The sequence below is a fragment of the Garra rufa genome, chromosome 10, assembly GCF_049309525.1.
Source record: "Garra rufa chromosome 10, GarRuf1.0, whole genome shotgun sequence".
NCBI lineage: Eukaryota > Metazoa > Chordata > Actinopteri > Cypriniformes > Cyprinidae > Garra > Garra rufa.
Window position 1 is genome coordinate 49,861,248 of NC_133370.1, and position 15,864 is coordinate 49,877,111.

At 38.9% G+C, this 15,864-nt stretch overlaps 1 protein-coding gene across 1 annotated transcript; it reads left to right on the plus strand.

The window, feature by feature from the left end:
• Window positions 1-14,458: 14,458 nt before the first annotated feature.
• LOC141343544 (interferon-inducible GTPase 5-like) lies at window positions 14,459-15,745 on the plus strand. The gene is made up of 2 exons (XM_073848109.1): window positions 14,459-15,026; window positions 15,129-15,745. Exons 1-2 carry the CDS (start codon window positions 14,459-14,461, stop codon window positions 15,743-15,745), a joined length of 1,185 nt encoding a protein of 394 aa, XP_073704210.1.
• The last annotated feature ends 119 nt before the right edge of the window (window positions 15,746-15,864 follow it).

Below are 15,864 nucleotides of genomic sequence, written 5' to 3' on the forward strand. Positions count from 1 at the left end.
GATGAGTGTTGTATTCAGTTCTTCTACTAATATGAAATGAAAGGGCAAACATTTGACTATAATTTCAATTCAAACAATACTTCCAGTGCTTGTTTTGTTTATGAGTTCAAGATAAAGATCTGGGCCCATATTCACCAAACATCTTAAGGCTAAGAGTAGCTCATAACTTGCTGATTTAGGAGAAAATCTTAAAAATAATGGGCGTGTCAGTCCGAAATTTAGGACACCTAAATTTGTGCTCTGAGTATTTCACAAAACATTTTAGCACTAAAACTAGCTCCTAAACCTGTGAAATGTCAGGAGTAGTGAAGAGGATTCCTAAGTCACTAAGACCAAATCCCAACTATCCTAAAATCTGCCTTGGAACTCACACTTTTTAGAAACACTCAATTGCACACATATTTTGCAATCATGCAACTTTTTTGGTTATCACAACTCCAAGCTTTACTTTGATTATATCATTGTTTTCATTAACAGTTTGGTCAAGAATTAACAGCTGTATTTTTAATTTTTTTTTTTTTTTTTTCAAATTTAGGGGGGCCATGTCCTTCAGTCATGGTGCTCATGGGTGGGGTCAGGGTGCTGTGTTTTTTGGATACTGGATCAATGGTGTCCACCGTAGCAGAGAGTTTCTTTTTCCAACATTTGAGTGAAAAACTCCACTCTTGTAACTGGCTACAACTCAATGGGCTTGATATACCTTGATTGGGGTAAGCTAAGGTAACTGTAGAAGTATTGGGGAAACTTATACCAAATAAGGATATCCTTGTTGTAAAACACACCCCTAGTTTGCAGTCAAAGACAAATACTCCAGGTGTCTTGGGAATGATGCTCCAAGTACATTTCAGTGACTCATGGAGTGCATGTTTTGGTTCCCAGCATTTCCGAACTTTACTGCTCTATCTCGACAATGTGATTGTATTTTCCTCTTCTTTAGACCTTTTTCCTGAGTAAACGATGAGCACCGCCATTACGAATTCTAACATCAGATTAAATGCTTTTCTGTTTCCGTTTCCATAGGAACCCATTCAAATAGCGTCCATCTGTTTTTAATGTAGCTAACGTCCGCTGCTTCGTGTCATCTCGAACTCATTAAAGTGAGGCACTGACAACGACATTGCCAAGTGATGGTGCTATGGAGCCATGTGCTTTTTAAAAACATTTTAATAGGTTTAACATTAGTTTATTAGCTCGGAATATACCCTAATTTGACTAGAAACAATGCAGACTGGAAATGCAAAGCTTTCTTTCAGTTAAGAGTCGGACTTACTTCCGTGTTCAGGAAAAACATCTATAGATCAACATTTGGCATGTTTGGAAATGGTTCTGAGTCGACTGCACCAAGAAGGCCTTAAAGTAAAATTGGAGAAGTGCTGTTTTTTAAGACCGAGGTGAAGTATTTGGGGCATGTGATATCTTGAAATTGGTAAATGTGTTAGACCCAAGAACATTCTTTTCCCTGGAGAAGAAGATCATAATGATGATGATGATGATGATAATGAGACAGAATTTATCACAGCAGATAAATGACCAAAAAATTGTGTACTTTTAAGCAGAATGTGTTCCATACCTGATGCTCCAAATATTTCTAGACAGCACAACAAGTTAGACCCTAAGCTCTGCCACAGTATTCCTGACATCCCTAATAATGAGATGGAAGGCATTTAAGGAACAAAGTCAAAAAACAAGTAAGAAGTGTCAGCTTTTTTTTAAATTACACAGCATTTTATTACAGCTGCAGGGCTCGCAAAATCGCTAGCCCGACGTCCCGGGGCTGTTGTGTTTTCCAGTCGGGCTACCAAAATGTTTGACCGGACTGCCCGACGGGCTATATTAAAGTAGAGGGCTCCTGCAGGTCCTTAAAAACTCCTCAATTTAGTTGTATCAATTTTAAGGCCATTAAAAGTTTTAAATATGTTAAATAGTAAAAGAAAAATCTTAATTATAATATTAAGGGTTCTTACAGTTGATGACAGAAAGACGAGAATCGCGATAGGGCTGGATAAAACTTCAAAAGGCAATGTTATCATTCAATAAAAAACATAGGTACTGCACATTTCAAAGTCAAATCGCCACACGGATGTCTTTATATCAATGTATCTGAAGGGAACCGACTGTCCTCAGAAACTTGTCGTTGGCATTTTCATTTCATGCCTGATAAAACCAGTGTTGCCAGATCTCGCGAGATAAATAAGCAACCAGGCCTGTGAAAACAAGCCCAAAACAAGCGACTTTTTCTACGGAGCCCCCCTAGGTTCAGGGAAGAGAAAAATAAATAATTCCCTTCAGGACAATGACCACAAGAGGGAGTTAAACCACCTTTTAACATTATTTAACATTAGACAACTTCATTAGAAAACATTTGACATTGCACGTATTTCACACTTGCATACTCTGCACAGTGCTTTTGAGTCATCCCCCGTGACGGGTTGAATCCTTTCTTTTACTCCTTTCTCTTTCTCCCAGTCTTTGTTATATGTCGGGTATTTCTCCCACTTTGTCCCGGGCATTTGTTCCTCCAAAAAAACTATCATACAATCCAATCAGTCGACTCGCAACTCGCGCGCATTAATTTAAACGTCTGACGTTTTCCTAACCAGAAAAAAAAACAAAAAACAGATTGCACTGCCCTGCCTATGATTGGCTAGTACTCGTTGCCATCTGGGTCAGAGCCAATTAGAAGCAGGATGTGGGTGGGAAAAACTGCTGTCTCCTGTGTGTATGTGGGGAAAGGGGAGGGAGAGACAGTGGGAACAGTAGACAAACTGGTACGTTTTAATCGTTTATATCTGTCTATGGTTTAAATATAGAAAATATCTGCTTGACAATTTATTATGGAGCTGGGATTAAGCCCAAATAAGCAACTACACTTTAGAAACAAGCCCAAAAAAACGCGACCCGCGACTATCAATATTTGTAAGCGACTTTACAAAAAAACAAGCCCAAAGTCGCTTAAAATAAGCGGACTTGGCAACACTGGATAAAACAGCGTTAATGCTGCTTTGTATACAGCCGTTACTAGGGAAACCGTAATATTTCAGCGATCCTAAAGCGCCCCCTTGTGACAGAGTTAATGTGAAAAGTTAATGTGCCATCTAAAAATATAAACAATTAAGACAGTAATATTTGTTTTGAATAAATATAATAAATTATATTCTTAATTTATCCCTTTTAAATGGTATAAAGGCTGAAATGCCATTGTATAAGATATTTTGTTTTTGTGTGAACCTGTATCTGAATTATAAATCATGTCATTTTATGGCTTAAAATGCTACTGTACATTGTCCAACCCCACTCATACGGTGTTCATTTTACTTGTGCAGCTCTTCAAAATAAAGAAATTGCCTTAAATTGATATTTAAAAATTCTGCAGATAAACTAAATAGTGAAATAAAATTCCTTCCTTGATATTTGTTTATATTTGTGTATTGAAAACATTTTTGATTGACGTTTAGACTCCTATCTGATTTTCTATGTTTAAAAAGAAAATTGTCTTTTTTTTTTTTATTTGGGCTAGTTAAATTACTTTTCGGGCTACCAAAATCTGAAGAGTACCTGCCCTAAGGGCTACCAGAGATTTTGAAATTTTGCGAGCCCTGAGCTGTTAAAGGACTAAGGTATTTTGTATCTTGTAGGAGGTACGCCTGGCATCATGTTCTCTCTGAGAGCTGTACATCAAGTAAATCAAGCACTCAAGGCTCTTTTAAGGCATGCCAACTTCGAGGTCAGAAGACCACCCCACAAACGTAGGGATATCCAGGGCACTCTGAACCTTCAAGGCTCCATGAGCCACACTACACCTGGGACATCCAGCAAACATCCAGTTACCAAAGCTGTGAGTATACTGTTTAGCCCTTTTCAGAATGCACTGATAGTGTGTCACGGGATTCCCCTCAGGATCATCTGATTATGGTTAATTCACATTGCCAGTGATTTTTGCAATCTGTGCATGCTCACACACACACGCACAAAAATTCTGTAAAGACATTTGTAATGTACAAATAAGTGTTGCGTCTTTTCCACTTTTATCTATATTCTACTTTTTTCCACAATTCTTTGTGGAAAATCTACACTATCACTGCTGTTTTTAATTTGATAATGCAGTGCTTCATGGGATTGCAGTTCTTTCTAAAGCCTTTACGTAAACAGTCTTGTACCTTTTGTCATTTTGTCTAGTTTTCAAAAATGTTTTTGGTGTGGATATTGTCATCACAATTGTTTTCTATCTCTCTTTATTTAAATGCTTAAAGCATGAATGCACTCTATAAGAGATTAAGAAAATGAAGGAGAGAGAGAACATTTGATGTATGTAGTACCTCAACACAAGCTCAAGGTTGCATAACAAAAACATACACTGAATTTAAAAGAAGTAAAATTAAACAAAATCCCAAGTAGAATTAATCTATACATATTTCACACAGTCATTTTAAGCTTAAACTATATACTACAAGAGAAAGTGGTAGTGTGTTCCTGAGATGTGTAAAATTATCTTTTACCCATAGTAGACAGTCAGAATTTGGGCTATTTCAGACAATCCAAACGATAAAGGGCTGGGGGAAGTAAGAAATGATAATTAAAACTGGAAGATGGGTAGATGGTAAAAGACAATACAGAATGTTTGTCATACGTTCAGTTTGTGTGGTAATATTTTATTTTATCCAATGTTGTTACCTGATGCAAAAGCTAATTATACACCACTTGTGTTTTTCAGCGGCTGTGAGGTGCAACTGTCTGACATCTGAGGACAAAGAAAAATACAGATTAACAGACTTTAGGAATGGATGTTCCAAGGCTTTGTTCAGAGTGCAACTTGTTCATTAACAGAATGATGAACGTTTCAGAGTCATTTGAAGAGTGCTACTTCCTGACCATAAAGGTGGACGCTCAAGTGTCACGTGAAGTGAAACTCTGAGTAGAAACATGGATGTTCAAGTGTATGTGAAGTAAATTTTGTTCCTAACCAGAAATATGGACAGTCAAGCTTTAGACAAAGCATGAAACTTCATGATTAGAAACATGGATGATCAAGTGTTACATTTAAAATAAAACTTCATGAACTAAAACATGGCACAGAACTTCTACTTACTTCATTTTTATTGCAGAACTGACAGGGGAGTGGTATTTCAGAGATGAGTTGTTTAAACTTTAAATGTCAGGTGTCAATGCTTTGATGATAACATGATTAAATATTTGTTAAGAATACTGTCTTTGTTGTGATTATTTATCTAGGAGGTTATGGCTGACATGTGGAACCCATCTGGTCCAGCATATAGGACCAGAATAGGGCCAGCTATGGTCACACAGGTGGCAGAGATATGGATCTCTCATGGCCTTTTTATGGCCCATATTTTGGCTGCCAGGTTTAGTTCACCTGTAGATCAGGCTTAGGTGTGGCTCAGTTTTGGGCTTTCTGGTTCAACACTGGTATTGATATGGTTTACTTAAGGTTGTGTTTTGGTTCAAATGTTACATTTTGATCTGGCCCAATTCAGGGCCAGTTATAGTTAATTAACTTGGCTGAGACTTGGGCCAGTTATGGCCCATGTGTGGCCCTTGTCTGGAATCCAGACCTGGTCCACACTAGTACCGTAATTCATTGCGGTATGTGGGCCAAGCAAAAGCTGGTTGTGTGGGCCAGAGAAAATTGCTATGTGGGTAGTAATCGGGGCAGGAACAACAGAAATGTTTAAGACAGCAACACAAGTTCCTTGCTAAACAGGGAACAGAGACGTGACCTTCAAGTTCAAATATTTTTTTTAACAGCATAAAATCTCCACTTATGCAAGATCCACTTTATTATATATTATTGTATTTCTTTAAAAGGATGTCACGACAAATAATGATACACTCTCAAATCAATACTCATGCAGTGCACTATGCAGTGAGAAGAAGAAGACAAAGCGACCGTTGTAGCCATTTGAACTTGTGTAAGTACGTCATAAATAGAATGCAGCAGCAGTTTACTGTCAGGGATTTGCCGCGCCACATCAAGTGTAGACAGCATCATAGGTTCTATTGTTTTTGTTGCGCCATGCCGCTCATGTCCGGTGTAGACACGGTGTCAGTTACTTGTTGATCAGCCACTTCAACCATTTCATCATCAGACTCCAGCTCAAATTGGTAAGGTACAATCGATACCCTCTTTTCTATGTATTGACAAGTCTCAGGACTGTCGCTTACTGTCTGTAAGCGGTCTGACCAATCACAGCAGTGAGGGCTCACGGAAAGGAGGGGTTTAGAGAGACTGATTCTTCGAACTGCTTCGCATAAGTTGTTTACGAATAATTTAGAAATGAAGTAAAATTTAATCTATTTTTGGAGAAAACAAAAGTGTTTTTGACCTTACATGTAAACCCATTTTAGGAGACTCATAAAATAATATTAATAACCTTTAAACTAGCATAATTGGAGCACTTTAAGACTGGTTTTGTGCTTCAGGGTCACATCTTATTTAAATTTTTCCACAACAAACCATTTAAAGAAGCACAGGTCGATACTGAATTGGGGTTTTCATTAGTTGTCAGTTATAATCATCAAAATTAAAAGAAATAAACACTTGAAATATATAAGTCTGTGTGGAATGAATGTATACATTATACAAGTTTCACTTCTTGAATGGAATTAGTGAAATAAATCAACTTTCTGAAGATATTCTAATTATATGACCATCACCTGTATGTAATAAATTATAATGCCTTTCCTATTGATGTAGTGAAATGCAATTTAGAATATCACACAAACCTGCAATAAAATAAAAGTGAACAGTCATTGATTCTTCTCTCTCACAAAAAAAAGAACAGATTCAGTATTCCTTAAAAAAATAAAAGCAGGGAAATGCAACTCAGAATATGAGACAAACCTGCAATATGTGACACCTGACATAGGTGCTGATAATAGGAACATGCTGATGGCAAATTTACAGTGTAAATGTAAAAATTACAAGAATATTCAATAGCATTTATAATTGCTTTTGGGGTATTTATAGACAAAAACATTTTTCACAATTATTACAAAACAATGGATAAGCGTATAAGAGATTTATATTCACATTTAGTTGCTAATTTGTAAATAATCCAAAACAACCTACATTTGAGGATTGATTAAATATAGAAGATTTGATTGAATAATAATAATGAAAGATTTGTTTTTGGTTTCCTCTTGTTGAATTACACTGAATTTTGATACATAATACGTTAACATTTAGCAACATTGAGATGGTGTTATATTTAGAATAAGTCTAAATGTGCTGTATAGGGTAAAAGTTTCACAATCATTTCAAATTGATGCCATTTCAGGAAGTGCCTTATGGAGCAATGCTCATGTTTTTTAATTTTTTTTTTTTATTGTAAGTAAGATAAAGGTGACAGGCGCATGTTGCATTTACATGTGCACGTAGCCCCCAACTCTTTTTGCCAAAGTCAGTTTTATCCACAGCACTATTTTAAAAGTTATTGAAACAATAGCATAAGAAAGACTTGCAACACAAAAAAGTTGCATCACCAGTCTGCTGTTCTGCATAAGTTTATTTATACACAAAACACATTTGTTCCACATATTAGGATTTACAAACTAAAAGAAAGTATTGTACTCATAGTATAAAGCTACATTTTTTGTTCCGACTGATTATAAATTGTATAAATTGATTTTTAATTGTAATCAATTCAATATATATTTAGATTGTAGATATTGCTATATTAACTATATGCTACTTAAATGCAGTGTTGCTGATATATGTACTTGAATAGCCCAGCAAACCATAGAATAAAATGCAGTTTCCCAAATACATTTTTCCACTAAATTAACCATCACTCTTTGTTCTCATTTTTTACATCTGTTTTTTTTTTTTTTTTGACTTTTTTATTTTTACCAAACACTACTGTTCTAGTCTAGCAAGTATCTTACTCTCATTACTATGATGAAAACATTTAACCTTTTCAAATAACCTCAAACCTGTGTGTGTACAATCGCTGTAGAGTGGTTTGAGGCAGTGACTTTGACAAATGTCCTGACACTTTGTAATTCCTGAACTGCTTTTCATTATCAATATGTTACAGAACCGGTTTAACAAGAACATCTCTTGACAAGTAAGCACTAAAGTAAAGTAGACTAACATATTAAAATAATTTCAGTTTCAAATAACTTTTTAATCCACTATCCTATTCCAAAATTAATGAATTAATGAATACCAATCAAATACCAACATTATTTTCAACTCATTTTTTTTTTTTTGTCATTATGAAAAACTAAGGAGTTTTTCTGATTATTGTTGTGTTATATTTGCCATGTTTTTTATGTATTTGCATGTATTTTGCATCAACCATGCAGTTACCATAGACCAAGAAACACACAATATTGACAGCATCTAACATAAACACCATGTCTGATGCACATGGTACACTTAAACACTTCCTGGAATGTCGAAGTCATCATCTGATTAGTTTAATTTGATCAGATTTCAGGGAAATGCGGTGTCGCGTTTATTTTCGGTCTGCCAGGAAACAAAGCGCAGACTGTTTTACTTGGTGTTTTGCTAAGAGGTGCTTATGCAACACCATTGTTGTTATGCACTTTTGCAACGTTCCCAAACAAATTACTGACTTAATGATTGTTCTCCCTCTTCTTCTTAAACTTTCAATGCTGGTTATTTCAATGCCTGAATAGTTGCATGCCAGTCTGTTGCTGTGGAGACATTTCCAGGCTCGAAACGTGACGCTAAATGAAAGGAACTGTGATTGGTTGTTTAATATGTCGGTCAAATGACCTTATGGGTGGGCCTTGGCCAATGAAAGCTGCCATGAATTCCAGACCTTCAGCCATCAGTCTGAAGGCCTGGCTACACGAGATTAGTCCATAGTGGTTCTCACATATTTCTAATCACTGAGATTAATTATTTTTTCAGTGATGCCATATATTTTTCTGTGCCCTGTTTAACATTTTTCAAGGGATTACATGATTTGACAATAATTTAAAGCATACCGGCTTTGCTAAATATCATACATGGGTTAAACCAGAAGCAAATACTGTAAATGTAGCCTTCCTGTTGTCAGGCATCACCTGAAGCGCCGCACACATGTTCCTCATCACCAGAGTTGTAATCACGTCCACCAGACCCCAATCAGCCACACCCTATATAAGACACTCTCACTTAGTTCTTCTCTGTCTGGTCTACCATTCACATCCCCTACATTAGCTCCAGGCCCCATGCTACTTCATATTGGACTGTGCATTTTGGACTTCTTGTTCTCAGCTCACCGCTTTGGACTTTACCTCACCCAGCTTTTTTTCAAAGACTGTCAGATAAGATTTCTTTAACATCATTCCTCTTGCCATCTGTGTTCTTCCATTCTGTTAATAAACATCATTTTTGGGTATACTCACCACTGCCTCTGGTCTCATCCCTGTTCATGTGTGTGAAAGAAGACCAGATCACAACCTAACATGAACCCAGAAGAAGCCACCGCACCCAACCCGCTCACAGAACTGGTGAATGCCTTCAAGGCGGCTATAAGCCCACCACCAATGCCATCATCTGCCTCAGGTTGACCCATGGCCATGCCAGCTACATTCACTGGCGAGGCAGCTGAGTTTAGTGGTTTTCTTCTCCAAGTCGAAATATATATCCAGATGCAACCTCAACAATTCCCGTTGGAGAACGCTAAGGTCACCTTCCTGATATCTCTCCTCACTGGTAAGACCCTGCAATGGGCTAAGGCTATTTGGAATGCTAATAATCCCATTATCAACTCTTTTGAACAGTTTACCAATCACTTCTCCAAAGTTTTCAGTTCAGCTACTGCCACGCTCACTACTTCCAATCAGTTGTTCCATCTCCAACAAGGTTCATTTTCGATGAACGAATACACTCTCCATTTCCGCACACTGATGGCGGATAGTGGCTAGAATGAGATCGCTCTGCTGGACACTTACCAGCAAGGACTCAGCCCAGAGATCCACGCAGATATGGCTCTGTATGCCGACTCTATTGGGCTAGAGGCATTCTTGCAACAAACCACCTGAGTTTCCCAGCGACTAGCCGGCTCAGTGGCAGTTTGTTACCCAGTACCAGAACCAATGCAAGTGGACTCAACTCGTCTCTCACATGCTGAAAGAAATCGCTGGATCATGTTGGGATTATGCTTATACTGTGGAAATCAAGGCCATCTTATAAAAAATTGTCCAGTCAGGCCCCCACACCCAGTGGTGAGTTCTGAAATAGATACCTCACATCTAACCCTGTTGCCAGTAACAAATCATACTGCTGAACGGTCGTTGTCTTTGTCTGCTCTGGTTGATTCAGGCTCCTCAGAAAACTTCTTCTTGCAGGAATATCTAAACCAACTTCATCTCTCACGCCAATACCATTCTCAAGGATATGCCGTCAAAGGGAAACCACTTGGGCATGGGAGGATTCGTCATTCATCACCCTACATTACCCTGCAAATTGGACACTGAGGAGATTCAGTTTCTGGTACTGGAGGATTCTACCGCCAACATTGTCCTGGGATGTCCATGGCTTAAGTTACATCTTTCAGAACTCCGCTGGGACCCCTGTGACATCATTCTATGGAGTAAACATTGTTTTTTCAACCTGTCTCGTCCTCCTACCATTCCTGTCCCTCTGGTGTCTACCCAGATCAAAAGCCCAGAACTAGAGGTCCCTCCAGAAATCCCAGCGGAGTATATGGCATTCCAGGATGTATTTAGTAAGAAAACTGCCACTTGTCTTCCACCTCATTGGCCATGGGACTGTGCCATCGAGGTGCTGCCTGGTGCCCAACTACCCAAGGGTTGTTTCTATCCTTTGTCCATCCCGGATGCACCAGGTGATGAAGAAGTATATAGCGGAAGTGCTCAATCAAGGTTTCATCCAACCATTCACCTCGCCGGCTGCTTCAAGCTTCTTCTTTGTGGGTAAGAAGGATGGAGGTTTACGTCCCTGCATTGATTACCAACAACTCAACTCCCAAATCATCCAACAACCCTACCCTCTCCCCTTTGTCCCTGCCACTCTCAAAGAGCTTTATAAAGCCCAAGTATTCACGAATCTGGACCTGCGGAGTGCTAGAGTCAGACCTCAGTTTTAGTAGCTTGGTGAAACTTGTTCATGCCTTTATCAGCAGTAGGGTGGACTATTGTAATGGTCTCCTCACTGGCCTTCCAAAGAAGACCATTAGACAGCTGCAGCTCATACAGAACGCTGCTGCCAGGATTCTGACTAGAACCAGAAAATCAGAGCATATCACCAGTCCTCAGGTCCTGGCTTCCAGTTATGTTTAGAATGTTTATAAAGCACTCAATGGCCTTTGGACCTAAATACATTGCATTCCATTAATGGGTTTGCCCATTTGTCCCTCCGTCTTCCTAACATTGATGAACGAGGTGTTCCGGGAGTTTCTTCATCCCTTTGTGGTGATCTACATTGACAATATTCTGATTTATTCCCAGAACCAGCCCGAACATCACCAGCAGGTCCAGCAGGTCCTACATAAACTTTGTGAACACGGCCTGCATCACAAGTTAGAAAAGTTATCTTTAGAACCGCTCCATTGTTACACCATACAGATCTCAAACGTCCTTTCACCGTTGAGGTAGATGCCTCCACCGCTGGAGCTGCAGCGGTGCTCTCTCAAGCGGTCGGCGAATCTTCTCTCCTCCATCCCTGACTGGGAGGGGTACGGTCCATAAGAACAATCCAGGGTGTCCCGAGAGGACGTACTCAACCCCACCTTACCTTGCTTTTCAAGGACTGTCAGATAAAATTCCTTTTACATCATTCCTCTTGCCATCTGTGTTCTTCCATTCTGTTAATAAACATTGTTGGCTATACTCACCACTGCCTCTGGTCTCATCCCTGTTCATGTGTGACACCTGTATGTTTGTGTGGCTTCAGTTTCTGGTCTTTTACTTGCTTTGACAAACATCTACATGCACAGACAGAACCAGAGTCTTATATACACTGCAGTAAAATGAGCGTAGTGATGCTTCTGGGTGTTAATCCACAGTCCTTATGTTATGTGTTATGTTATGTGATTCATAGCAATGAAAGTGAAAGAATTTCTTGTTCAAGTTTTGTTTTGCACTAAGTACAAAAGTTTAGGTCTGTGCTTAACAGGCTTCACTTCAGGTCATATGCTGTCAGAAGAATTTGCTGCTCATAAGAATTTGGTAAGTAAGATATGTAAGTACCATATTTTTACTGTAAACTGATCTTCTAGATGTTTATAGATTTTTTTGTAAACTCTTGACAGAAATATCTTGTAAAATGAAGTATGAGATCTGGAATATCTTCATTATGTATTTTGCTACCTCAAATTTAGTGTAAATGTCTTATTTAATGTCTTTTTCAAATACTGTAATGTAAAATGTTTTTTGAAGTTTTTTCTAACATTAAAATGCATGATTTATCAATTAGGCTTCACATTATAATGGTAATTCATTCATTTGGACATCTTGATTAAATGTATTTCAAACTTTTCTTTATATATCAGTGAATTGTACATTTGTGAAGGAAACAACAACACTCTGAAAAATAAAGGTGAGACTGAAAACATAAGAGTATATTTTTTGCAGACCATACTAATTCATTGTTTTATTTTTGCATTTAGCTTTTCAGATTGATGTCTACATAATTTAATAAAAAATTAGGGAAATTAGTGCATGATTTATATATTTATTGGAAAGTATTGAACATACAGTATGAATGAATCGTGTCTTGACAGGCTCTAAAGAGAAAAATGTTGAGATCTGCAAAATATTCTACATTACAAAAGACTGTTTAGTTGTTGGTCAGTTTGAATTCCCAAAAGATAAAACCTTTACTAACATAACCTCAGTTCCTTGAGATAATGGGAATGAGTTTAGGTAACATGCTATGAGGAAACTCTTGTTACTTTCAATGCTGAAGCCGGTTTTGTTCATGTTCGCTCTTTCGACTAAAAGTGATCCTTTATAGGAAGGGAACTGAGGTTACGTTAGTAACCAGAATGTTCCCTTTCAAAACGTTGACTCGTTGGATAAACGCTATGGGGAACGAATCCAATAGTGCCAGGCTATAAATAAGTGTAGAACAAAAGCCGCTCAGTGAGACCAGCCACAGGGCACCCGTATTGAGGACCTCTAAGAAGAATGAGCAAATACGGGCCCAATAGACCTAAAATAACAAGTTACAAGACCAGGGTCTACATAAAAAAACTCTTTCCAATCACAAGATCCGTGCCTAAAGAGCAGGGACATCCAGGTTATAAAACCTAGTAAAGGTGAAAACTAGCTGGCTATCACCTTTGATTGAGACTCCACTGGACAAAGCCCAGGAGGCGGGAATTCCTCTTGTGAAGTGGGCCCTCAATAGAACACTGTTAGCCCACTGAGGCATAAACCAGGGCTATAACATCTACTGTACAGCAGAATAGTCTCTGCTTCATAACCGGCAGCAATTTAGTGCAGCCTCCAAAAGTATACAAACAGCTGCTCTGCCAAAAGTGGCTAGAGCCAGTCTGAAAGAACTCTATGAGTCTGGACTGGGCAGAGTAAATTAGGAACCTGCTTGTCCTTTGAGTTAGTAAGAGCTAGGAAGATGATAACCTGTGTTCTGAGCAGAATGGAGAGCACCTTGGGTACATAACCATATCTTGATTTGAGGCCGACTTTACAGTCATTAGGGCCCAAACTCAAGGCAGGAAGCGCCAACTGAAAATGATTGCAAAACACCTACACACTTGACCAAAGCTAAAGCCAATGGGTGGGTGACAGAGGTCGCAAGTTGGCCAAAATGTTGTGGCTCAAAAGGAGGACCTTGGATAAGTGCTGCGTCAGCACACAATGAGGACAAGGTGGATTCAATCAATGAGCTCCTCTCAGAAATTTAAGGACTAGGTTGCTTTTGCTGACTGACTGGCTAGCCATCAGAGAGTGATTTGCCGCAATGGCTGCCACTTATACTTTGAGTGTGGATGGGATGTGCCCCTTTTCCAGCAGCTTTTGCAGGAAGGTTAGAATGAATGACATTTCACAAGAGGACAGGTCTTCATTCCAGATTGCACACCAGTCAGAGAACACAGACCACAGGTCGTAAAGCTGTCTTGTAGATGGGGCTCAAACCTCCAAAATGGTGCTAATTACCCTCACAGAGAGCTGTAAAGGGGCCAAATATGAAGGCTCCACAGCTCGCTGGAGATTCCAATATCATGACTCTCACTTGGGAGAGGAGGCCCTTCCTTAATAGAATTGGCCAACAGGCCGCTGACAGCAGCTGAATTAACTCTGTTGAACTGTGGTCCTTCTCTGAAGGAACCAGACATGGTCCCTTACGTCACCGCTGACGTTGGGCAGAGAAATGCACTTCTGACATTTAGAGTAGGCTTAACCTATTGCTTTTTTACTACATAGTTTCAAGAGTTTCTTTTTATAACACTATTGAAATTGAAATAATTATTTTCATTATTGTTATTATTCTTTTAAGATGGATTTTATGGATGATTTCTATATAATAACTCCAGAGGACCTGGAAGATTTTAAAGAATCCATATCTACTGAAGATCTCCCAACAGCGGTAAACACAGTCAAAGGATTCCTTGAAAAACAGGATCTTGTAGAACTTAACATTGGTGTGACGGGGGAGCCCGGTTCTGGAAAGTCAACGTTTATCAATGCATTCAGGGGTTTAGGGGATGATGAAGAGGGTTCTGCTAAAACTGGCCCCATAGAAACCACTATGGAGCCTGAAGCTTACCTTCACCCAAAATACAAAAATGTCAAAGTGTGGGATCTTCCTGGCATCGGAACACCAAACTTCAAAGCTGATGAATATCTGAAACTGGTTGAATTTGAGCGCTATGATTTTTTCATCATCATCGCTTCAGATCAGTTCAGAGAATGCCACACTCAGCTGGCCAAAGTGATTGTGAGAATGGGGAAAAAGTTTTATTTGGTTCGTTCCAAGATTGACTCAAGCATTGATGCTGAGAAGAGGAAGAAGAGCTTTGATCAGAAAAAGATACTGGATATCATCCGAGAGGACTGTGAAAATGGTTGGTTATTCAGTTCACATGACAAGGTTTTTATCAGATGCAGTAATTATCATAAAATATTTAATGACTCTTTATATGATGTCCTGTCCTGTTTCTGTCTAGGTCTGAGAAAGGCCGGTATAGAGGACCCTGTTGTGTTCCTGATCTCTAACTTTGAGCTCGGCAAGTATGATTTGAATCTGCTGCAGGAGAGAATGGAGCAAGAGCTTCCACAGCATAAGAGACGTGCGCTGATGTTGACTTTGCCAAATATCACACTGGAGATCAATGAGAAAAAGAAGAAAGCTCTAGAGGAAAACATTGGAAATATTGCCTTACTGTCTGCTTTGGTGGCTACAGTCCCAATTCCTGGTCTTTCAGCTGCTGTGGATTTAGTCATTGTTACAAAGGAGATAGAAACATACTACAGTACCTTTGGTCTTGATGATCCATCCCTGCAGAAGCTCTGTGAAAGATCTGGGAAGACCATTGAAGAATTCAAAAGTCTAATGAAGTCGCCACTGAGAGTTGGGATAAACCCAGCTTCAATATTATCCTTAGTGGGTGCTGCATCCCTGGTTGTGGCAGAAAATGCAGTTGAGTATGCTGTGAGTCTCATACCCATACTTGGGAGTGTGATAGCAGGAGGAATGTCCTATATCTCAGTCTCGAGAATGCTGAGGAGAGCTCTGAATGACATAGCAGAAGATGCCAAAAACGTGCTTATGGCTTCAGTGTAGACTAACAGAATGTGAAAAAGAAATGACATGTATTCAAGTAGCAACTGCTTTTAGTTAAACTTGTAGCTAATTTAGTTCACTAAACATGATCTTGCATTTCTGTTTACTTTGTCCTTTTT

Bases quoted from the DNA above. Each gene is read 5' to 3' on its own strand.
- LOC141343544 (XM_073848109.1), top strand. From the start codon at position 14,459: ATGGATTTTATGGATGATTTCTATATAATAACTCCAGAGGACCTGGAA. The intron at 15,027-15,128 runs GTTGGTTATTCA...GTTTCTGTCTAG, and splicing joins CCGAGAGGACTGTGAAAATG to GTCTGAGAAAGGCCGGTATA.